Here is a 25034-nt window from a genome sequence, read left to right as displayed (position 1 = left end):
AGAAAATGGAGAGAGCTGAAATCTGGACCTTAATAGAACCCAGACGTAAGCCCTTATCCACACCAGCCTGCAGGAAATGTCCCAAGTGGAACTCCGCAAGTGGATACGTGTGGTCCTTGCCCCAAGAGACATATCTCCTCCAGATATGATGATAGTGTTTTGACGTTACAGGTTTCCTGGCCTGAACCATGGTAGCAATAACCTTATTGGAAAGGCCCTTGTGAGCTACGATGTTCTGCTCAACCTCCATGCCGTCAAATAAGCCACCATAAGTCCAGGTAGACGAATGGACCTTGCTGAAGAAGATCTCTTCTCAGTGGCAGAGGCCAAGCATCGATGGACATGTCCAGAAGATCTGCGTACCACGACCTCCGAGGCCAATCCGGGGCAATCAGAATTTCCTGGACTCCTTAATTCCTGATTCGCTTGAGCACCCTTGGGAGCAATGGAATCGGAGGAAACAGATAGAACAGCCGGTAAAGCCAAGGCGACGTCAGTGCATCTACTGCCCTCGCCTGAGGGTCCCTGGTTCATGAGCAATACCAAGTAAGCTTTTTGTTGAGATGAGAAGCCATCATATCTATTTGTGGGCAGCCCCGCCAGTCGATGATCTGCTGAAACACCTGATGGTGAAGCCCCCACTCTCCCGGGAGGAGATCGTGACGACTCAGGAAGTCTGCTTCCCAGTTGTCCACTCCCGGAATGAAGATTTTGGACAGTGCTCTTGCATTTCTTTCTGCCCAGAGGAGAATCTTTGACACCTCTCACATGCAGGTTTTTTGTTCCTCCCTGTCGATTGATGTACGCTACTGCCATGGTGTTGTCCGACTGTACCTGGATCGCGTGATCTCTGAGTAGAGGAGAGGCCTGAATCAGAGCATTGTAGATCGCCCGAAGTTCCAGAATGTTAATCAGAAGGACAGCTTCGTGGGCTGACCACCTGCCCTGGAACTGAGACCCCTGGGTAACAACAGCTCCCCATCCTCTCAGACTCGCATCCGTCGTGGGGAGGATCCAATCCTGAATCCTGAAACTTCGGCCTTCCAGTAGGTTGGAGGACTGCAGCCACCACAGGAGGGAAATCCTGGCCTGCGGTGATAGCCATATTATCCGGTGCATCTGAAGATGTGATCCGGACCACTTGCTCAGGAGGTCTAATTGAAATGTTTTGGCATGGAACCTTCCATACTGGATCGCCTCGTACGAAGCAACCATCTTCCCCAACAATCTTATGCAAAGATGGATGGATATTCTAGTAGGCCGGAGAACCATGCGGACCATCTCCTGAAGTGTTCTCGCTTTTTCCTCTGGGAGGAACAATTTCTGGGCCACAATATCCAGCAACATTCCCAGAAACAGGAGCCGTTGAGTTGGCTCCAGGTGGGACTTCTGAAAATTGAGGATCCACCCATGGTGTGACAGAATCTGAATAGTGCAATCTATATGGAGCAATAAAAGCTCCCTGGATCTCGCTTTTATCAAGAAATCGTCCAGATGAGGGACAATATTGACCCCCTGGACCCAGAGTTGGAACATCATCTCCGCCATCATCTTCGTGAACACCCTTGGAGCTGTGGACAGGCCGAAGGGTAGCACCTGGAACTGGTAGTGATCGTTCAGTAGGGCAAACTTCAGGTAAGCCTGATGAGGTGGCCAAATTGGGATATAGAGATAGGCATCCTTGATATCCAGGGAGACCATGAATTCTTGTTATTCCAGACCCGCGATCACTGCTTACAAGGATTCCATCTTGAACCTGAAAACCTTTAGGTAAGGATTCAAGGATTTCAGATTCAGTATGGGTCTTACCGAACCATCCGGTTTCGGTACCACGAACAGGTTGGAGTAGTAACCCTTTCCCTGTTGTTGAAGTGGCACTGGAACAATGACTTGGGACTGGACCAACTTGAGGATGGCCTGTTGCAGCGTAACACGGGTATCCTCCAAAGCTGGCAAGTATGATTTGAAAATCATTGGGGAGGAGCACCGTCGAACTCCAGCTTGTAGCCCTGAGAAATGAGGTCGTTTACCCAGGTATCCTAGAAGGAACTTTCCCAGATGCGGCTGAAGTGACGCAGCTAAGCTCCCACCTTGAGATCCCCTTGGGGTGGGTGGGCACCGTCATGCTGACGCCTTAGTGGAAGCTGAACTGGTGCTCTCCTGAGAATCTGCGATTCCTGGTTTTCTTGTCTTGCCTCAGGTGCCTCTAGCTGCATTTGAGGCTAGATCGAAATCTGTTAGACTGAAAGGACTGAGTAGATGCCCCAGGTAGGAATGTCTAGCCGGCGGGGCCCCAGAGGGGAGAAACGTGAATTTCCCTGCAGTAACTTTAGAAATCCACGTATCCAATTCCACCCCGAAGAGCCATTCCCCTGAAAAGGGGAGAGACTCCACACTGCGCTTGGACTCTGCGTCCGCTATCCACTGACGCAACCACAAAGCCCTGTGTGCCGACACTGCCATAGCAGATGTCCTAGCATTAATATTGCCTATCTCCTTGAGGGAGTCACACAGGACGTGTGCAATGTCCTGAATGTGCTTCAGGAGAGTCACGTTACTGACCAGGGACATATACTAAGAGAGGCCCTCTTGAATCTGAGTAGCCCACATATGAATGGCATGAGTCATCCAGCAACCTGCTATGACCAGTCTTTGTGATATACCCGCTGCAGTGTAGATAGACTTCAGTGTAGTCTCTATTTTTCTATCCCCAGGGTCCTTTATTGGTAAAGGAGCCCGGAGCTGGCAGTACCGCCTTTTTAGATAAGCAAGGTACTAATACATTAACAGCCGGGGGTTCTTCCCAGACTTTCCTGCCTTCAGGAGCAAACGGGAAAGTGTGCAAAAACCCATTTTGACACTTGGTATTTTTTATCTGTTTTTTCCAGGCTAACTTAAATAGGTCATTTAACTCTGCAGACTCAGGGAAAGTGACACTGAGCTTGTTCTGTGTGAATAAAAATGACTGCTGCGCCGCAGCATCCTCTAGAGAGAGTTTTAACACGTTCCATATAGCTAAAATGAGGAGCTTAATACCCTGTGCAGAAGGGGAATCCCCAGTAAGGGGATCCAATTCCTCCCACTCCTCCTCATCAGAGTCTGAGAGTAAGGCAGGTAACACACGTTTAAGTGGTCCTGAGCTAGAGAGGGGGTCTGTGGACCATCTGCCCTTGCAGCCAGGTCTGCAACAGCCTGCTGCAGTTGTTGAGTTTTTTTTAGCATTAGCAGACAGCTGAGATGACATATCTGACATCATGGATTTTATGGCACCTAGCCAGGAAGGCTCTTGACCCCCCCCCCCCCCCCCACTAGTCCCCTCACTGTGCTGTGATGACTGACTACATTGTTCACATGACATGAAACCAGATGTAGAGAGAGAGAGAATCTGGTGTGACAGACACTGTAATTGGTATTTTACCATGTTTACAGTAAACAACACTCACATACACATACACACAGACAAGTAATACAATAGCAAGTCTGCCTTTACTGTATGTGAGAGCCAAGGGAGACAGAGAGAAGGGAACAGCACACCCAAGCTAAACAGCCCCAGTGAGGCTGCAAGCAGTTATATCACAGTGAAACACTGGAGTTTTTGTCCTTTTCCAGACACAGATCGTGTACAATAACGGCTCTCCCCCTTTGCTACACCCCTGTACCAGTTTTCCTGCATATCCTGAGTGTCTGGAGGAGCTGTGTGTGCCTGCTGCTGCAGCTGTAAGCAGAGGAAGGCACCAAAACGCAGCTGGTCCCGCTCTGAGGAAGCTCCACCCCCTGTAATGGTGCCGGAGTTTCAGATATATTTATACTGGCAAAATCTCCCTAGGAGTGTAAAAACATCACACAAGTGTTAGTTTTAACTACCACTGACAGTGTACACAAGGGGCTATAGCGGGTCCCTATGGTCCCGTATGCCTCCCCTGCATCTTTGCCGCACCAAGAACCGGGGGACCCCCCTAGGACGGCCTCCGGTTTGTACTCACCACCTTCAGGCAATGTTAGGGGTGTGCGGCGTGCTGCGACTGTGACCGCTAAGGTGCAGTGCCCTGCTGTACAACAACCTCTCAGGACAGTGGTCCTGCAGCGGGGAAGCGGTTCTGACACCTTGCAAGACCGGTGACTGTCCCCCATGGTGCAGGTATGCTGTTGCCCAAACAGCATACCGAAAATAACAAAGATTTAAAAGAAACTGAAGAAAACTCTCTGAAGCTCCAGAGTGTGCATCCTCTCCTGAGGGCACTTTTTTCTAAACTGCCTGTGGGAGGTGGCATAGAGGGGAGGAGCCAGCACACCCAGTTGAAGAAATGTAAAGTGTACCAGCTCGTTTGGACCCCATCTATACCACATCATACTAATACCCCTTTTCCACTAGCTTTTAAAACACAGGTAAATGCGTGGGGGCGCACATTTACCCGTGTTTTTCCCTAATGGAAAAGGGTCCCCCTGCAAATTCCCGGATTCCACGTGTTCAACCCGGTAAGCTGTGTAGTGTGAACGGGAGCCGTGTCAAGGCGACACGGCTCCCGTTCACAGTGTATGGGAGGGCGGCGCTGGGAGATCATGTGATCTCCCAGCGCTGCCCCTGCTGCGTCACTAGCAGTGTCACCAACCCGGCAATATGCCGGGTTGGGGAGCGCTGTCTGAAAGGGGGCTGTAGCACGGGTCGCAGCCGCGTCAGGCTGCAACCATAGGCGTGCGCAGCACATTTTATTAGGGGGTGCACCATCGGAGGGGTGTGTCTAGCACCGCCTTTTGGGCGTGTCTAGCACCATCTATTGACAGTCAACGCAATATAAAATATCCACCCTTGCACCAATCCTAATAAAGCAGATACATTGTCAGATGTTATGGTGTGCACCAAACAAACACCCCTGATGGCACTCCCTGCAATTACACTGCTCCTCCTCAGCCTGGTCTGGCTCCCCCTCTCTTTCCCCTGCAAGCTGCAGCAGCTTACTTACAAGTCAGTCACTCACTGACACTGACAGTCGCAGACTAGTACTGCTGCTGCTGGAAAAACGAGTGACGTGTCAATGTTGCTGCTGATCGCCTGCCAGTATTGAATTTGTCTTCCTAAGAGGAACGCTGGCTGCATGCTGATCCTCATCAGTGGCTGGCGTTGACATAGCATAGAAAGAGAGTGGTAGGCATGTGGCGGGTGGGCGTGCGAGCAGCATGACGTAATCACATCACATCACGCTGTTTTTGTACATGGAGGTGGAGTCGGGAGTTTGAAAGCCGGTGGCAGTGGCACCCTTGATTAACCCAGGCGTCCGGTCAGTAATGCAGTCCTGACAGGGTGCAGCGCAGAGATGACAGTAATCAGCCCGCTTGGCGATTGCTGCATCAGGCTTGTGAGATCAGGGTGCCAGACATTAGGGGGTGCCTGTGCGCACCAGGCACCCCCCTTGCGCACACCTATGGCTGCAACCCGTGCTACAGTGGAAAAGGGGTATTATTCCCCAATATCCCTTATGGATGCTAGAGAAACAAAACAATAGCTTGAAAATGACAAACACAGTTACACTGACAGTAGAATTCTATGGACTTTGTGCTATGTCTAAAAGACAATCAGGGTATTTTGCTCACAGACATTTCCAATATTAGTATATTCTATCCAATTGAAATCTATCAGTTTTATTGTACTGTACCTCGTCAAAGTTGGCTCGTATTACAGTGTCCAGTATCCTTTGGCAGTGGGTTCGATACATCATTATAAATGTTGAAATCTGTAGCCAAAGTAAATGATAAAATATTTATTTAAGAACATCAGCGATTTTACAGCAGGGCTCTCTTGTTTGAAAATAAACATGCTATCTAGACATTACACTACACACATGAAGCCAACAGGTTGCTGATGACTAAGACGATGTATAGAAACTCTGTATATGGGCACACATTTATCTCTTGACACACAATGGGAGACCGGGTGTGGTTCATCAAATCGACAGTGTCTAGGTCGACAATGTTTAGGTTGACCACTATAGGTCGACAGTCACTAGGTCGACATGGATGGAAGGTCGACAGGGTTTCTAGGTCGACATGTGCTAGGTCGACAGGTCTAAAGGTCGACATGAGGATTTTTTTTTTTTTGTGTCGTTTTCTTCGTAGAGTGACCGGGATCCCCAATTAGTGCACCGCGTCCCCTCGTATGGCACGCTTTGCTCGCCATGCTTCGGGCATGGTGCCTTCGCTCCGCTACCGCTTCGCTCGGCACACTTTACCGTTCCAATCGTAGTCCACGTGGATCGTTAAGTATGAAAAAATTCAAAAAAAGAAAAAAAAATGTGAAAAACTCATGTCGACCTTCAGACCTGTCGACCTAGCACATGTCGACCTAGAAACCCTGTCGACCTTCCATCCATGTCGACCTAGTGACTGCCGACCTATAGTGGTCGACCTAAACATTGTTGACCTGTAGACACTGTCGATCTTCAGACCGGATCCCGGGAGAGCATGTACATCCAATTTGTGTTCAACTCTACATGATCTGACCATTAGTTGTATTTTAAATAACACCTGTCACCTGCAGCATATTTTATAACTTACTCTCTAAAAATGCCCGGGAGACTCCTGACTCTCAGGTGGCTCTCTCGAACTTTGGGAAGCGTAAACAAATCTCCTGCAAAGCCATTTGCTGCTGTCAACTGCCGCCCATAGTAAAGTTGAAGGTCCAGGTGGCATGATGATGTGATTCATGCTAAATTGCACCTTTATGGACCCACCCTCGCTTTCCAATTACAGGGTCACGGCTCTGTATAGCTGTGGGTGGGGCCTGGATGATGGAATCACTGTGCCATGCCACCCGCACTTCGCACTTGGCTGCCTCCTTCTGGAGGGGGCAGCCCAAATGTTGGCAACTACAGTATGATCTGGAGCAGTGATTCCCAAACTTTTTTTGAATCACAGCACCCTAGAGTGTCAGATTTTTTTTCACAGGACCCTTATGCAAAAAGTTTCTTATTGAAAAATGTAGAAAAAAATATTAAATTAAATTGTCTGATTGGCAGCCACTAGCACTGGTTTTGCCTATTACGTTGACCATACATAATTTGAATTGGTTCTGGACCACTAACCCAAAGCACCCCTGCAAGTGTCCCCAGGAGTGTGCAAATTATCAATTTTCTAGGAGCACTGCTTAACTAGTATCCAAGAAGCAGTGCTTACTTGTGAATCAAATGTTACATCAGAGGTGGAACTGTGGGAGGCAACAGAGTCGGCTGCCGCCAGGCTCCTTCTCTTTAGGGGGGCACCACTCCTCCCATTCTGTGTTCAGCGTCAATATTCAGTTAATTAACAGCCGCCGCTATATCTTCCATGGCCAACTCCCCTTCCACACTAGCACCTTACAAGCCACACCCTCGTTATTATAGATGCACACTTTAAAAGTGTCATACCCAGGATTAGAACTCACGACCTAGCTATTACACTGGAAACAGGCATTTTACTGATGGAGCCATTTGCTCCTGTATAGGAAGCATGAGAATTCTAACTATATGAAGTTGCTTCTCTGACAATTACACGTAACTTCATATAGTTAGAATTCTCATGCTTCCCATACAGGAGCATATAGCGCCATCAGTAAGGTGCCTGCTTCCAGTGTAATAGGTAGTGGGTTCTAATCCTGGGTATGACACTTGTAAAATAATTGTCAGATAAATAATCAGCATTGTGAGTGACTGAGCAAATCTATATAGTGTGTCGCTGCACACTACATAGATCTGCCTAGTTGCGAATGCGATGCTTTTGAATTGTCAATTCTAAGTAGCTTCATATAATTAGAATCTGCAGCCTTACTATATTTATCTATATACGGGGGGGGGGCACCAATATTTATCTTGCCTCTGGGCAACTGGGACGAACTTACGCCACTGTGCTACATAGTCATCAATTAATAATGGCTCCACCCATAAAATGGCTGCCTTCACTGGTCATTTACATACTTCCCAAATGTCCTGATTTGGTGGGTGAGTCAGGAGCTTTATCACTAGCTCCCATTTGGGACATATTTGTCACAAACCGACTGTAAGCTTCACTACTTTATATAAGTCATGACAGTGAATAGGACTGCAAGTTGCATCATTCCTGCGCCCAGATCACCTATTTCACTGGGGAAATGGGTGGAATTCAGGAGATGGTCTACCATCCTGAGAGTACAGGGTAACTCCCCAAAATTCGGAAGTCTCCTGGGCATTCCCAAAAAAATAGGCAAGTATGATGTAAAATAAATCTTCTAATTATTTTTGTAAATATTTTTTTTATTTTATTCTTAATAACCAAACTATTAAATACTGAATTATTTTTTACTAATACATTTATTATCACTTTAAGTAACATTTAACAGATTGAAGTTACTCCTTGTGATGCATATACCAAAGGCTGAGAGCCTAGCCTTTAAAAGACAAGAGGCTCTGGGAAATTCATTTGGCTTTATAGATACCTTTTCTTCTGGGATGCTGGCTGGCAGATTTAGATCTTTGACATTTGGGAACTCAGGCAGTAATGTTCCAAGCTTGGACCGCGGTGAATACGCCACTGTCTGTTTTGTGACTTCTTTTTTTCCTGTCTCGTTGACCCATGCAGCTCCTTTCTTAGAGTACATGACATCGTAATACTGAGAGCTTTCTTTGACCGCAATACCATAATAATGATACCTATTGGAAGAGAACATCGTATTATTTGTGTAATTTTTTCTGCTGATTGAATTTAAAGTGCAAAGATGTTACTACAATTATTGATGTCTGTTAAAGCAACAAACTCATCATTTTTTTTTTTACCACAAATAACTGTGGTATGCTAGAATTATCTTGGTAATTTCAATTTCCTTGCTTTGTTTCTACAGGCTGCTATTACTGATATTTAATGTGTGCACAGTCAGTGGCAGAACTTGCAGCAGGTGTCCGGAAGTAAGCTATCTGGGCAATGCACCCTAGCAACCCCCTCACTCCCTCCGGCAACTGCCTCCAGACCTCTACTCAGAACCAGCAGGTAAAGTCCAGGAGGGGGGTGTGGACATTTTCAGCAGTGTAAGTCAGCTTGTGTAAATCACCATGTGTGGCGCCTCCCTCCTTCTCTATGGTGCCCCGTGACAGTTGGCATCCATAGGCCAATGCTTTTTTTGCCTTTGGGAGTTGTGCCAAAATATAGAATGACATATATTGCAAAAGTTGATTATGAACAATATATATAAAAAAAACCCCACATACTTAGCAAACAATGGGGGTAATTCAGACTCAGACTTGATCGTAGATGTGCTAAATTTAGCACATCTACGATCACTTTCACAGATTTGCGGGGGGACGCCCAGCACAGGGCTAGTCGCCCCGCATGTCTGGCTCTGCCCTCACACCCCCCCCCCCCACAGGTACAAAAGCATCGCACGGCGGCGATACTCTTGTACCTGAAGAGTAGCTCCCTACCAGCACAGCACCTGCCCGCTGGCAGGGAGCTACCCGTTGCTCTCCGGGTTGTAGAGGCTGCGTGTGACATCACGCAGCTGCCGCAGCCCGCCCTCCGCACAGTCCGGCCATGCCCGCGTTGCCCAGACCACGCCCCCAAAATGGCGGCCCAACGCCGCAGGCCCGCCCACCGAACGCCTCTGCCTGTCAATCAGGCAGAGGCGATCGCTGGGTTGAGATGCCGATCGCATCTCTGACATGCGCCGGTGCACTGCGGCACCTGTGATGGCGCAGTTCAGACCTGATCACCCGCTGTGTGAAAACGCACAGCAGCGATCCGGTCTGAATTAGCCCCAGTGAGTTAATATGTTGCAACTGCGCACAGCTGAGAGTGGAGAATATCTCTTACCCTTTTCATATCATTTAGAAAGAAGTGGGCTTTTAATTTCATTCAGGAAAGGAACAGGGAGACAACAATGAAGAAGTGAGGCAAACAATTAGTAAAACAATAGAGTTAAGCTTGTCACTGCATGCACATCCATAAGTGTATAATAAATAAAAGAACACCTATAGAATGTATATTGCTCCTTCAAGTCATGTCATAACATTGGGCCTGTGGTTGGAGTTGCTTCTGTGTAAGCAGCAGCAACAGCACTAGCAAGAGGCGTCACACATCTTGCACGCATTACTGATTTGAGCTGCATCCAGTGGGTTACCGCAAGATGACTGCTTGCAACAACAACATAGAGGCCAGGAAATCTCCATCCTTTGACGGAGATCCTGGCCTCTTCTCTCCCCCGAAATGGTGGTGACACGCCTCCATTTTAAATGGAGGCTGAGGCCACGTCCTTTAAGCCCCCAAACGGCATCAGACTGTCAACCACTGGCAGTCTGATACCAATCTGCGTGCTATGTCAGTCAACATCGGTACTTTGTGGAATGCTGCCACTACTGCAACGGGACCTGAATCAAACCCATTGTGGTGTTGGTTCCAAAATGCAAATGTTACTTTGTGCTGTATGAATTGGTGAGTACATGTTGCTTTGTGTACATATGGCTGTGGATTGCTGGATCTATGCTGGATTTGGACTGATATGAATTATTTTGTGTTTATGTTTTAATGTTTGAGAGGTATGCTTTAAAAAAAAAAATACATAGAGTATATCCTTAACCAAAAGGTCAAAGAATAACATTCACAGATCTATTTTGTCTTGATTGATTATTGGAGTTTAGATGAGTTATAATGAATTACCATTCCCCAGAATACTCAGTGTATGCTCCCTATTGAACAAATAGCTATTGCTTGGGTATGGCAGCATCAATGGCGTAGCTACCATAGGTGCAGGCAGTGCAGCTGCTATGGGGCCCAGAGCTGAGAGGGGCCTACCTTCCCTGTCAAAGTTACATGTGTTATATAAATTTTTCGCCATTGGGTGGTACGTAGGGGTCCTTTAAAACGTTTTCCGTGGGGCCTGCAATATTTCTAGGTATGCCCCTGGACCTGCTCATTGTAGTGTAGTATATAATGAACTGGAGGGCATTTTAATGTTATATAATATGAACCGTGGCACTGTAATGAGGCACAATATGAACGGGGAGCGCTATATACCATAATTTGAATTAGGGGTACTGTGCAGCATAATGTGTACTGGCAGATCTGAAATGTGACATAGGGCCTAATTCAGACCTGATTGTAGCAGCAAATGTGTCAGCAGATGGGCAAAACCATGTGCACTGCAGGGGGAACAAATATAACATGTGCAGAGAGAGTTAGATTTGGGTGGGGTGTGGTCAACCTGAAATCTAAATTGCAGTGTAAAAATAAAGCAGCCAATATTTACCCTGCACAGAAACAATATAACCCACCCAAATCTAACTCTCTCTGCACATGTTATATGATATCTTTTCCCCTTCCCCTCCTACCTCAGTGCATATGGGCCCTCATTCCGAGTTGATCGGTCGCAAGGCGAATTTAGCAGAGTTACACACGCTAAGCCGCCGCCTACTGGGAGTGAATCTTAGCTTCTTAAAATTGCGACCGATGTATTCGCAATATTGCGATTACTAACTACTTAGCAGTTTCTGAGTAGCTCCAGACTTACTCTGCCTGTGCGATCATTTCAGTGCTTGTCGTTCCTGGTTGACGTCACAAACACACCCAGCGTTCGCCCAGGCACTCCCACCGTTTCCCCGGCCACTCCTGCGTTTTTTCCGGAAACGGTAGCGTTTTCAGCCACACGCCCCTGAAACGCCGTGTTTCCGCCCAGTAACACCCATTTCCTGTCAATCACATTACGATCGCCGGAGCGAAGAAAAAGCCGTGAGTAAAAATACTTTCTTCATAGTAAAGTTACTTGGCGCAGTCGCAGTGCGAACTTTGCGCATGCGTACTAAGCGGATTTTCACTGCGATGCGATGAAAAAGAACGAGCGAACAACTCGGAATGAGGGCCTTGGTTTTGCCCATCTGCTAACAAATTTGCTGCTGCGATCAGGTCTGAATTAGGCTCGTAGGGTGAACTTAAGCACTACTGCGATTCATAAAAGAGTCTAGGGCACTACTATGGGGCATAACATTAAATAAGGCTCTACTATGGTTCAGAAAATGAACTAGGGCACTATTATAGGGCATAAAATTAACAACTGCTGCAGAGAAGTATCTCTCTAGAAGCATTGGGACGGGGGGCCCTTCAAAATGTTGCTATAGGGCCCACAAAATTCTGGCTATGCCCCTGGGTAGCATCCATCAAATTTGGTGCAACGTGGATTCCTTTAAACATTTGGGAGGTTAATTATGAAATTACCAAGAAGACCCTGTGTATATAAAAATCACTGTTCATCCTTCTGATTGTTGTACACAGGAAAATCAAGTATATAAACATTAATTATAGTTTCACAGATACATAAATCTAAAAAGAACACATTGATCTTTGGCACAAGATCATGCAAGATGTTGGAATTCTATTATGGTTGACTTTTGTACTCACTTTGATTGTCCTCTGGTTCCGAGTCTCCTTGTGGTTAATTGTGGGAACTGTTGTCTAATTATCTGCAAGGAATAAAATATATTACCATAGGTCAGCTATCTTTATGGGAACAGAATTGGTTCAAGGTCATGACCTTGTTTCAATGTGAAACACCATAATGACAACAAAAAAACAGAAACCAAAAACAGTTTTTGCACACAATTTCATCTCCTTTTAGATTTGTTCTGGTGCCAAGCTTGGCCAGATAAGCAAAGGGTTGTGAAGTTGCTTAGTCAACTGGTGACACTGTTGAAATAATAATTATATAATATAAAATAATAATAATAATAATAATAATAATAAAAACATTTTGCAGAAGTTGTATATCTTATAGATTTACATGGGGGAGGGGAAGGGTATTCATCAGTTACGGATAATTTGGGGTAGTGTGAACAAGCAAACTGGATTTTTGGAATGGCCATAAGATACAAGACTAGAGGCAGCAGAATTTATTTCAGCTAGTATAAACAAAACAAAAACAAAAATTACATGTTAAAACTAGGGATGAGCGGATTCTGTTCCCTGAGAACCGAACCCTACCGAACATCACATCTTGAGCCCGGGACTTCCCACCAGACTCGGAAACCAGAACGAGGCAAAATGTCAACATCTCGCTGTCGGATTTGCGCGGGTTTTGGATTCCATATAAGGATCCGCGCGTCACCACCATTTTCACTCTAGTCCTGGAGAGTGTAGCGAGAGGACGTGTATCCTCAGTGTCTGTGCGGGAAAGTGGTGTGGTGCGTGGGGTGGCGACCTGCTCTTATATGTCATTCCAGTGCTGTCTTATGTTGCATCAGTCCAGTGGTGGTATCTTAAGCTGCATCAGTCCAGTCACAGTGGTGGTGTCCTGTGCTGCCATAAGTCCAGTGCTGCTGCATAAGGCCAGTCCAGTGCAGTGGTGCTGTGTTGTGCTGCATCAGTCCAGTGGTTGTGTCCTGTGCTGCCATAAGTCCAGTGGTGGTGTCCTGTGCTGCCATAAGTACAGTGCTGCTGCTGTATAAGTCCAGTGCAGTGGTGCTGTGTTGTGCTGTATCAGTCCAGTGGTGGTGTCCTGTGCTGCCATAAGTCAAGTGGTGGTGTCATGTGCTGACATAAGTCCAGTGCTGCTGCTGTATAAGTCCATTGCAGTGGTGCTGTGTTGTGCTGCATCAGTCCAGTGGTGGTGTCCTGTGCTGCCATAAGTCCAGGGGTGGTGTCATGTGCTGCCATAAGTCCAGTGCTGCTGCCGTATAAGTCCAGGCGTACTGCCATATAAGTCCAGTCCAGTGGTGCAGCCGTATAAGTTCAGGGGTACTGCTGTATAAGTTCAGGGTTACTGCCGTATAAGTCATGGGGTACTGCCGTATAAGTCCAGTCCAGTGGTGCTGCCGTATAAGTTCAGAGGTACTGCCGTATAAGTTCAGGGTTACTGCCGTATAAAGGAAATATACATAGAAATCCCTTGCGCTGGATATGTGACAGCAGCAAAAAAGATATCTTCTGGTGTTATCTCCCAGAAAAAAACAGAAATACAAAACAAATATATGGATATCTTATGCGCTATAACAATGTTAAAAGGGTAAGAGTTCAAATAAATCCGTTTTCTCTAACGTCCTAGTGGATGCTGGGGACTCCGTCAGGACCATGGGGATTAGCGGCTCCGCAGGAGACAGGGCGCAAAAATAAAGCTTTAGGATCAGGTGGTGTGCACTGGCTCCTCCCCCTATGACCCTCCTCCAAGCCCCAGTTAGGTTTTTGTGCCCGTCCGAGCAGGGTGCAATCTAGGTGGCTCTCCTAAAGAGCTGCTTAGAAAAAGTTTTTAGGTTTTTTATTTTCAGTGAGTCCTGCTGGCAACAGGCTCACTGCATCGAGGGACTTAGGGGAGAGAAGTCAACTCACCTGCGTGCAGGATGGATTGGCTTCTTAGGCTACTGGACACCATTAGCTCCAGAGGGATCGAACACAGGCCCAGCCATGGAGTCCGGTCCGGAAGCCGCGCCGCCGACCCCCCTTGCAGATGCCGAAGATGGAAGAGGTCCAGAAGCAGGCGGCAGAAGACTTTTCAGTCTTCCTGAGGTAGCGCACAGCACTGCAGCTGTGCGCCATTGTTGTCAGCACACTTCACACAGCGGTCACGGAGGGTGCAGGGCGCTGGGGGGGGCGCCCTGGGCAGCAATGTATAATACCTTTTTATGGCTAAAAAAATACATCACATATAGCCCTTGAGGCTATATGGATGTATTTAACCCCTGCCAGATCTCACAAACTCCGGAGAAGAGCCCGCCGAAATAGGAGCGGGGCTTATTCTCCTCAGCACACAGCGCCATTTTCCTGCTCAGCTCCGCTGTGAGGAAGGCTCCCAGGACTCTCCCCTGCACTGCACTACAGAAACAGGGTAAAACAGAGAGGGGGGGCACTTTTTTTTGGCGATATTACTATATTAAGCTGCTATAAGGATACAACACTTATATAGGGTTGTTCCCATATATATTATAGCGCTTGGGTGTGTGCTGGCAAACTCTCCCTCTGTCTCCCCAAAGGGCTAGTGGGGTCCTGTCTTCAATAGAGCATTCCCTGTGTGTCTGCTGTGTGTCGGTACGTGTGTGTCGACATGTATGAGGACGATGTTGGTGTGGAGGCAGAGCAATTGCCGGTAATGGTGATGTCACCCCCCAGGGAGTCGACACCGGAATGGATGGCTTTGTTTATGGAATTACGTGATAATGTCAGCACATTACAAAAATCAGTTGACGACATGAGACGGCCGGAAAACCAGTTAGTACCTGCCCAGGCGTCTCAGACACCGTCAGGGGCTGTAAAACGCCCTTTACCTCAGTCGGTCGACACAGACCCAGACACGGACACTGAATCTAGTGTCGACGGTGAAGAAACAAACGTATTTTCCAGTAGGGCCACACGTTATATGATCACGGCAATGAAGGAGGCTTTGCATATCTCTGATACTACAAGTACCACAAAAAGGGGTATTATGTGGGGGGTGAAAAAACTACCTGTAGTTTTTCCTGAATCAGAGGAATTGAATGATGTATGTGATGAAGCGTGGGTTAACCCAGATAGAAAAGTGCTAATTTCAAAAAAGTTATTGGCATTATACCCTTTCCCGCCAGAGGTTAGGGCGCGCTGGGAAACACCCCCTAAGGTGGATAAGGCGCTCACACGCTTATCAAAACAAGTGGCGTTACCGTCTCCTGATACGGCCGCCCTCAAGGATCCAGCTGATAGGAGGCTGGAAACTACCCTAAAAAGTATATACACACATACTGGTGTTATACTGCGACCAGCCATCGCCTCAGCCTGGATGTGCAGTGCTGGGGTGGTCTGGTCGGATTCCCTGACTGAAAATATTGATACCCTGGATAGGGACAGTATTTTACAGACTTTAGAGCAATTAAAGGATGCTTTTCTTTATATGCGAGATGCTCAGAGGGATATTTGCACTCTGGCATCGAGAGTAAGTGCGATGTCCATATCTGCCAGAAGAAGTTTATGGACACGACAGTGGTCAGGTGATGCGGATTCCAAACGGCATATGGAAGTATTGCCGTATAAAGGGGAGGAATTATTTGGCGTCGGTCTATCGGATTTGGTGGCCACGGCAACTGCCGGGAAATCCACCTTTTTACCTCAGACCCCCTCCCAACAGAAAAAGACACCGTCTTTTCAGCCGCAGTCCTTTCGGTCCTATAAGAAGCGGGCAAAAGGACAGTCATATCTGCCCCGAGGCAGAGGAAAGGGTAAGAGAGGGCAGCAAGCAGCTCCTTCCCAGGAACAGAAGCCCTCCACGGGTTCTGCAAAGCCCTCAGCATGACGCTGGGGCTTTACAAGCGGACTCAGGAACGGTGGGGGGTCGACTCAAGAATTTCAGTGCGCAGTGGGCTTGCTCACAGGTGGACCCCTGGATCCTGCAGGTAGTATCTCAGGGTTACAGGTTGGAATTCGAGAAGTCTCCCCCTCGCCGGTTCCTAAAGTCTGCTTTGCTAACGTCTCCCTCAGACAGGGCGACGGTATTGGAAGCCATTCACAAGCTGTTTTCTCAGCAGGTGATAGTCAAGGTACCCCTCCTACAACAGGAAAAGGGGTATTACTCCACACTATTTGTGGTACCGAAGCCGGACGGCTCGGTAAGACCTATTCTAAATCTGAAATCTTTGAACCTGTACATAAAAAAATTCAAGTTCAAGATGGAATCACTCAGAGCAGTGATAGCGAATCTGGAAGAAGGGGACTTTATGGTGTCCCTGGACATAAATAAAAGATGCTTACCTGCATGTCCCAATTTGCCCTTCACATCAAGGGTACCTCAGGTTCGTGGTGCAAAACTGTCATTATCAGTTTCAGACACTGCCGTTTGGATTGTCCACGGCACCTCGGGTCTTTACCAAGGTAATGGCCGAAATGATGATTCTTCTGCGAAGAAGAGGCGTATTAATTATCCCTTACTTGGACGATCTCCTGATAAGGGCAAGGTCCAGAGAACAGCTGGAGGATGGAGTAGCACTAACCCAAGTAGTGCTGCAACAACACGGGTGGATTCTGAATTTTCCAAAATCTCAGTTGACCCCGACAACACGTCTGCTGTTCCTGGGAATGATTCTGGACACGGTTCAGAAAAAGGTGTTTCTTCCGGAGGAGAAAGCCAAGGAGTTATCCGAACTTGTCAGGAACCTCCTAAAACCAGGAAAAGTGTCTGTGCATCAATGCACAAGAGTCCTGGGAAAGATGGTGGCTTCTTACGAAGCAATCCCATTCGGCAGATTCCACGCACGAACTTTTCAGTGGGATCTGCTGGACAAATGGTCCGGATCGCATCTGCAGATGCATCAGCGGATAACCTTATCGCCACGGACAAGGGTGTCTCTTCTGTGGTGGTTGCAGAGTGCTCATCTGTTAGAAGGCCGCAGATTCGGCATACAGGACTGGGTCCTGGTGACCACGGATGCCAGTCTGAGAGGCTGGGGAGCGGTCACACAGGGAAGAAACTTCCAGGGAGTATGGTCAAGCCTGGAGATGTCTCTTCACATAAATATACTGGAGCTAAGAGCGATTTACAATGCTCTAAGCCTGGCAAAACCTCTGCTTCAGGGTCAGCCGGTGTTGATCCAGTCGGACAACATCACGGCAGTCGCCCACGTAAACAGACAGGGCGGCACAAGAAGCAGGAGAGCAATGGCAGAAGCTGCAAGGATTCTTCGCTGGGCGGAAGATCATGTGATAGCACTGTCAGCAGTGTTCATTCCGGGAGTGGACAACTGGGAAGCAGACTTCCTCAGCAGACACGATCTACACCCGGGAGAGTGGGGACTTCATCCAGAAGTCTTCCACATGATTGTGAACCGTTGGGAAAAACCAAAGGTGGATATGATGGCGTCTCGCCTCAACAAAAAACTGGACAGGTATTGCGCCAGGTCAAGAGACCCTCAGGCAATAGCTGTGGACGCTCTGGTAACACCGTGGGTGTTCCAGTCAGTGTATGTGTTTCCTCCTCTGCCTCTCATACCCAAAGTACTGAGAATTATACGGCAAAGGGGAGTAAGAACGATACTCGTGGCTCCGGATTGGCCAAGAAGAACTTGGTACCCGGAACTTCAGGAGATGCTCACGGAAAATCCGTGGCCTCTACCTCTAAGACGGGACCTGATTCAGCAGGGACCGTGTCTATTCCAAGACTTACTGCGGCTGCGTTTGACGGCGTGGCGGTTGAACGCCGAATTCTAAGGGAAAAAGGCATTCCAGAAGAGGTCATTCCTACACTGGTTAAAGCCAGGAAGGAGGTGACTGCACAACATTATCACCGCATTTGGAGAAAATATGTTGCGTGGTGTGAGGCCAGGAAGGCCCCAACGGAGGAATTTCAATTGGGTCGATTCCTACATTTCCTGCAAACAGGATTGTCTATGGGCCTCAAGTTGGGGTCCATTAAGGTTCAAATTTCGGCCCTGTCGATTTTCTTCCAGAAAGAATTGGCTTCAGTTCCTGAAGTCCAGACTTTTGTAAAAGGAGTACTACATATACAGCCCCCGGTTGTGCCCCCAGTGGCTCCGTGGGACCTTAATGTAGTTTTGGATTTTCTCAAATCCCATTGGTTTGAGCCACTCAAATCGGCGGATTTGAAATATCTTACATGGAAAGTAACCATGCTACTGGCCCTGGCTTCAGCCAGGAGAGTGTCAGAATTGGCGGCTTTATCGTATAAAAGCCCATATCTGATTTTCCATTCGGACAGGGCAGAACTGCGGACGCGTCCTCATTTTCTGCCTAAGGTGGTGTCAGCGTTTCACCTGAACCAGCCTATTGTGGTGCCTGCGGCTACTAGCGATTTGGAGGATTCCAAGTTGCTGGACGTTGTCAGGGCATTGAAAATATATATTTCAAGACGGCTGGAGTCAGAAAATCTGACTCGCTGTTTATACTGTATGCACCCAACAAGCTGGGTGCTCCTGCTTCTAAGCAGACGATTGCTCGTTGGATTTGTAGCACAATTCAACTTGCACATTCTGTGGCAGGCCTGCCACAGCCTAAATCTGTCAAGGCCCATTCCACAAGGAAGGTGGGCTCATCCTGGGCGGCTGCCCGAGGGGTCTCGGCATTACAACTCTGCCGAGCAGCTACGTGGTCGGGGGAGAACACGTTTGTAAAATTCTACAAATTTGATACCCTGGCTAAAGAGGACCTGGAGTTCTCTCATTCGGTGCTGCAGAGTCATCCGCACTCTCCCGCCCGTTTGGGAGCTTTGGTATAATCCCCATGGTCCTGACGGAGTCCCCAGCATCCACTAGGACGTTAGAGAAAATAAGATTTACTTACCGATAAATCTATTTCTCGTAGTCCGTAGTGGATGCTGGGCGCCCATCCCAAGTGCGGATTGTCTGCAATACTTGTACATAGTTATTGTTACAAAAAAATCGGGTTGTTCTTGTTGTGAGCCGTCTGTTCAGAGGCTCCTACGTTGTCATACTGTTAACTGGGTTCAGATCACAAGTTGTACGGTGTGATTGGTGTGGCTGGTATGAGTCTTACCCGGGATTCAAAATCCTTCCTTATTGTGTACGCTCGTCCGGGCACAGTATCCTAACTGAGGCTTGGAGGAGGGTCATAGGGGGAGGAGCCAGTGCACACCACCTGATCCTAAAGCTTTATTTTTGTGCCCTGTCTCCTGCGGAGCCGCTAATCCCCATGGTCCTGACGGAGTCCCCAGCATCCACTACGGACTACGAGAAATAGATTTATCGGTAAGTAAAATCTTATTTTTTTGGAAAGTCCACCAGGTAGAGACTTCAATCTGTGTAGGTGATTTTCTCTCCAAAAGATGGTACATGCAACGAGAAAAAAATGGAACACTCCAATGTGTAGTATACTCCTCAAATCATCAAATGGGGGGTAGGGAAGTTTTCTTAAAAAAGGTTCTCTCCACTTCGTGTGTTACACTACAGGACCACCCGGAAAGTGCAAGACATCAGGAAAGAAGATGCTCACTTTTTCGCTTACATAGAAACAACGAGATGAAACATATAAAGGTATCTTTGGGTTCCTATATCAGATACGTCACAAAGAAGTTGTAATTTGTGGAGACTTCAGTCTGTATAGATGATTATCTCTCCAAAAAGTGATACATGCAATGACAAGGATAATGGAACACTCCAATGTGTAGTATATTCCTCAAATCATAAAATGAAGGGTAGGGGAGTTCCTGATAAAAAGTTCTCTCAACTCAGTGTGTTACACTACAGGACCACCCGGAAAGTGTAAGATATCAGCTGAAGCATGTAGTCAGCTCTCCAGATGTCTTCAGGCAGGGGTACTTGGTTTCCCTACAGGGAGCTGTGTTCCAAGAATAAAATCACCACCACCATATTCCAGCACGTCCCATGTTTTGCACATACAATTAATTTGGTGGTGCAGAATTTTTTTTTAAAATGACAGGGGCATACAGGATATGCTCTCGGTGGCCAGAAAAATTGTGGGCCACTTTCGACATTCAGCCACTGCGTGCCACTCCTAAATGGGCCAGGTGTTTGTGCCGCACACTTGTGTCGCTTAGCAAAGTCATCCAGCTACCTTGGTGCAACCTTTTGGCCTAAAAACAATATTGTGAGGTGTTCGGTGTTCGGAATAGACTGGAAATGAGTGGAAATTTATTTTATTGAGGTTAATAATATCGTAGGATCAAAATTACCCCCAAATTCTGTGATTTTAGCTGTTTTTGTGTTTTTTTCAAAAATCATCCAGATCCAAAACCAAAACCCAAAAGGGTGGTTTTGACAAAACCAATCCAGATCCAAAACACGAGCGAGGATCCAGATCCAAAACCAAAACACGAAAAGTGCCCGCAGTACATTTCTAGGTAAAACACATTTGGTTTAGGCCATTGAGCTCAGCACTATTGACAGGTTGGGGGGCAGTAAAAAAAGAAGTCTTGGGGATGAGAAAGTTTAATCTGGGCCTACTCAGAATCAATGCGGCACTCAGGAGCCATTACTCAGGAGTCTTTCCCCATTAAGAGTTTTTGAGGTGAATTGAGGTTACATGGACATGAGAATGGACCCCATATAGGGAATCAGTGATCCCTATAGCTAGAACTTTCTTGGAGATTGTATTTCCTTGAGAAGCTTATAGCAGGCCTGTGGTTCTCACATTAAACCCCATTAGTGTTGATACGCTGTCAGATAATGACTTGTCTAGCTGCTGTCAGTATTTTAAAAACAGAAATTATGTTTTGAAATTGCATTTTCATTCCTCTGACTAAGATACTCTGACTGGTCCATTTATTTTAAACTAATGTAATGTGTTCTGAATCTATTATCCCATTCCCTTTGTTTAATGTTATCATAGAATGCTGCAGGCCAGAGTTTCCCAACCTCCACTATTACAGTCCAGGTTTTAAGGAGATCCATAAATCAAATTGACTTAGGTACTAATTCAGGGGTCTATTCATGAAGCAGTGAAAAGTGTGAAGAAGTGATCCTGTGGAGAAGTTGCCCATGGCAACCAATCAGCTGCTCCGTACAATTGTATAGTGTGCAAATTGTAAATGTTACTTCAATGTTGATTGGTTGCCATGGCAACTTCTCCACAGGATCACTTCTCCACACTTTTCACTGCTTCATGAATAGACCCCCAAAGTGACCTATGCTTAAGCATCGATATCCTTAAAACCTGGACTGTAATGGTGGAGTTTGGGAAACTCTTCCACAGGCAATAAAGAGGGACTTCGATTAAATATAAAAAATCAATGTCAGTCACACAAGAACCATCCTTGCATCAACATCACGTGGGTCAGTGTACAGTTTGGCTAAAGCGAGGTATCAGAACAAGATTGCCCCACCTGGTACAAAGCACTAACTGCAACTTAATTTACTACCAAGGCTATCTGGGCGTAATTAATTAATGAGAAGTCTTCAAAACATCAATTAATTATTTCAGGCCACATAAAGACAGAAGTTAATTAAACTGAAGCTTTCGGGAGCAGAGCATTCCTTCCAAGCTGTGAAGTCTACTTTATCTTTCTCCAGCAGACATTTTGTTTCCTGTAATAATGTTCCTAATTCATCAATAAGGCATGAGGCATTTTGAGCATTGATTAAGCCTGCAGTGTTTAAGTCCTCCAGAATGCGCAGGCCACTGGTATACTTGAATAGACGTAATGTCAATGCACATGTACAAAAATATATTTGAGTAACTTGTTAATCACTATGATGAAAAAGGGAAAAATGAATCACAGCGCTAGTACTGTATGTACTACTACAGTATATACCCAAATTATTTTACTCTTCAGAAAAATGGCAGTTGGTTAGTACATGAAAGGTACAATGTGAATAAAACTAATACATACAAAGACATAAACAACAATAAAAACACATATACATGGAATAGAATCGTGTGGGCATGTCCCCTTGCACCACAAGCAATAGGTTCAAAGGAACTATGCAAACCTGGCAGAGTGAATCCAATAAATGGTGTTAATCATATATGAAGAGCCAAAAGGTCATTAGTAATCACCACTGTGGAAGAGAAGCATTAGTAAGAGGTAAGGTGGTATATAGCTTAGGGACCTGCTGTGATAATGTTGCGTTCAGATCAGGTTATATAGTCCCAACCAGTGGCGGCTCCAGAGGCGGGGCTGCAGTGCAGTCCAAAGTTCAAATAGAGGAGCCCCACCAACTGCCACCAACTGTTATCCCAAACTGCTTCACTGGCAGTTGGTGGGCCCCCCCTATTTGAACTTTGGACTGCGCTGCCACAGGTCCTAACCAAAATTGACCTTAGATTGCAAATAGGAATCCTTCTTGTTAGCATGATGACATAGCTCTGGATCCCAATATAATAATGCAGTGCTTACTTACAAGTACACTACTGTATATCATCCGCCACGGAAGACCTTTTGTCCATCCGACTTAAGAAAACAAAGTCCTAAACTACTGTTCCACTGTTCAGGTAGACAGTTTTAGATGCAGCCAGTTAAAAATCGTTGACGCCTTTGGTTCATAAGTGAGAACTCTCCCTCACACACAATGCACAATATTAGAATTCAGTAAAAATAAAATAGGTTCTGACGCGTTTCATTCAGAAGCAGCAACTTTTTCCAGGTCTAGCTAAAGTTCAATCTTATAAACGAATTTATGAATGCCTCATTGGTTTTTTGATTAATTCTAAGATTGTAGCCTACCCTGCATCATATATACGAGGCAGAGAGAAGCTGTGTTGTGGATGATATGTTGTACTTATAAGCAGAGCCGGCCTTAGCTATAGGCAGGCTAGGCATTTGCCTAGGGCATCCAAGCATGTCTAGGGGCATCCAAGCATGTCCCTGCAGTATCTCATGCTGGGAGGGACAGTCCGCAAACTAACTGTTACTTTCCAAATGTATTCAATCAGTACTTGTATACACTGCTGTTTACATTTGTAAAAAAAATGCACACTGTGCCTTAAACTTCCTCTGACATGCTTGAATGCCCCTGACTTGTGAAACCTCAGACAGACAGCAGAAGCCAAGTAAATGCAATTCCTGGACCTGTGACATTTTCACTGACTATATAAGGTTATTACTGGATGGCTTCTATAACACATGTGTATTTTGGAAGACTGCTTCACAGAAACCTGACATCACCTAAACTGCTTGTGCACATAGGGGAGGGGGACCCTGTTATCCTGTGTCCCTTATCCCTGTGCAATTCCCAGGTGTCTGCAGGGACATAACATGGGCAATGTTCTCCCCACACTTTATTTCCTAGTCAGTCCATGCCGTAAAATTCCCCTGCCATCCAGCACTGTAACGTGGTCAGTAAGTTGCGTTGTGCTATTTCTATATGAAACATCAGTGCAGCATGACTTTCGGACACATCAGACTGGAGGGCAGAGCATATCACTCCCACAGTATAAAGTAAAGGGCATGCAGTTAACGGGAGTAACAGACACCAGCAAACACACTGAATAGTGAAGAGAATGGACAGTTTCTACATGTTTGATACTGGTCTTTTTGTATAACCAGCAAGTGTGGCAGTATATGTGTATTATGGGCATTACTAATGTGGGGCATATGTGTAAGGTGCATTACTGTGTGGCATTATGTGTATTATGGGCATTACTAATGTGGGGCATATGTGTAAGGTGCATTACTGTGTGGCATTATGTGTATTATGGGCATTACTAATGTGGGGCATATGTGTAAGGTTCCTTTACTGTGTGGAATTATATGTATTATGGTCATTACTGTGTGGCATTGTGCAGAGTTGAACTGGCCCACAGGGTAACCCCCCCCCCGGTGGGCCCCACTACCTGAGCGTTGCAGGTACAGATGCAGAACCAGCGGCGGAGCTAGGGGGCACCAGACAAAATTTTGCCTAGGGCATCAAATTGGCTAGGGCCGGCTCTGCTTATAAGTAAGTACTTCAATATCATATCGGGATAGGGATCTATGTCATCACGCTAACAAGAAGATATCTGTTTGCAAATTTGTGACTGTATATACTTATTCACCTGGAGTATCTTCACAGAAGTGTACCTAAGCCATATACCAACTTATTTCTTATTACTAATGCTACTTACCCACTGGACCTTTCACTTCAGCATATGTGGTTAACACCACTTATTGGATTAATTCTATCAGATGAACTTACTACTGCTGTACATCATTTCTTACATAGAAACCCAGAATTTGACAGCAGATAAGAACCACTTGGCCCATGAAGTTCGCCTAGATAGTTAGTTAGATAGATAGATAGATAGATAGATAGATAGATAGATAGAATACACTAATCACACATCAGTTCTGTAATTGATTTTTCATTTTGAAGTACTTTTGATGTACAAGCAGGTGTCTACATCATTAGTGGCAGGTGTATATTCATATTCATATCTATTCTGTAGATATCCCAATCGTTACATCCTTTTTTATCTCTAGGATGAGCAACAGGCTCTTGACTGTTTTGCGCATGGAATGTGGTTAAAAAACTGCATTTTATCCCAAAGAGTAGCCCCTTTTGACCCCTACACCTTCCAGGGGCTATGGGGCTTATGTTTTTTCCTCATAGTAGGAAAGAGTTGACCTGGAAATCGGTGCTAAAAGGCATTCTGGTGCGTTACATCGCAGCTCATGGAAGTGTGAATACAAA

General features: G+C 46.2%; 1 protein-coding gene across 5 annotated transcripts in view; it reads right to left on the bottom strand.

Annotated features, from left to right (window-relative positions):
• RFX4 (regulatory factor X4) overlaps nt 1–25034 on the bottom strand; it is a 242988-nt gene that overhangs the window by 82349 nt on the left and 135605 nt on the right. For 4 of the 5 annotated variants that reach the window (XM_063928437.1, XM_063928435.1, XM_063928438.1 and 1 more), the window contains 3 exons: nt 12385–12446; nt 8441–8654; nt 5652–5729 (listed from right to left, as the gene is read on the bottom strand). In XM_063928437.1, the coding sequence (XP_063784507.1) occupies nt 5652–5729; nt 8441–8654; nt 12385–12446 (354 nt within the window). Of the gene's footprint in view, nt 1–5651; nt 5730–8440; nt 8655–12384; nt 12447–22355; nt 22522–25034 lie in introns of those variants that run through there. The other variant, XM_063928439.1, reaches the window with a different exon arrangement.

This window comes from Pseudophryne corroboree, chromosome 6 (genome assembly GCF_028390025.1).
Source record: "Pseudophryne corroboree isolate aPseCor3 chromosome 6, aPseCor3.hap2, whole genome shotgun sequence".
Classification (NCBI taxonomy): domain Eukaryota; kingdom Metazoa; phylum Chordata; class Amphibia; order Anura; family Myobatrachidae; genus Pseudophryne; species Pseudophryne corroboree.
The sequence above is the reverse complement of the archived record's forward strand: the minus strand, read 5'-3'. Positions and strand labels throughout refer to the sequence as shown.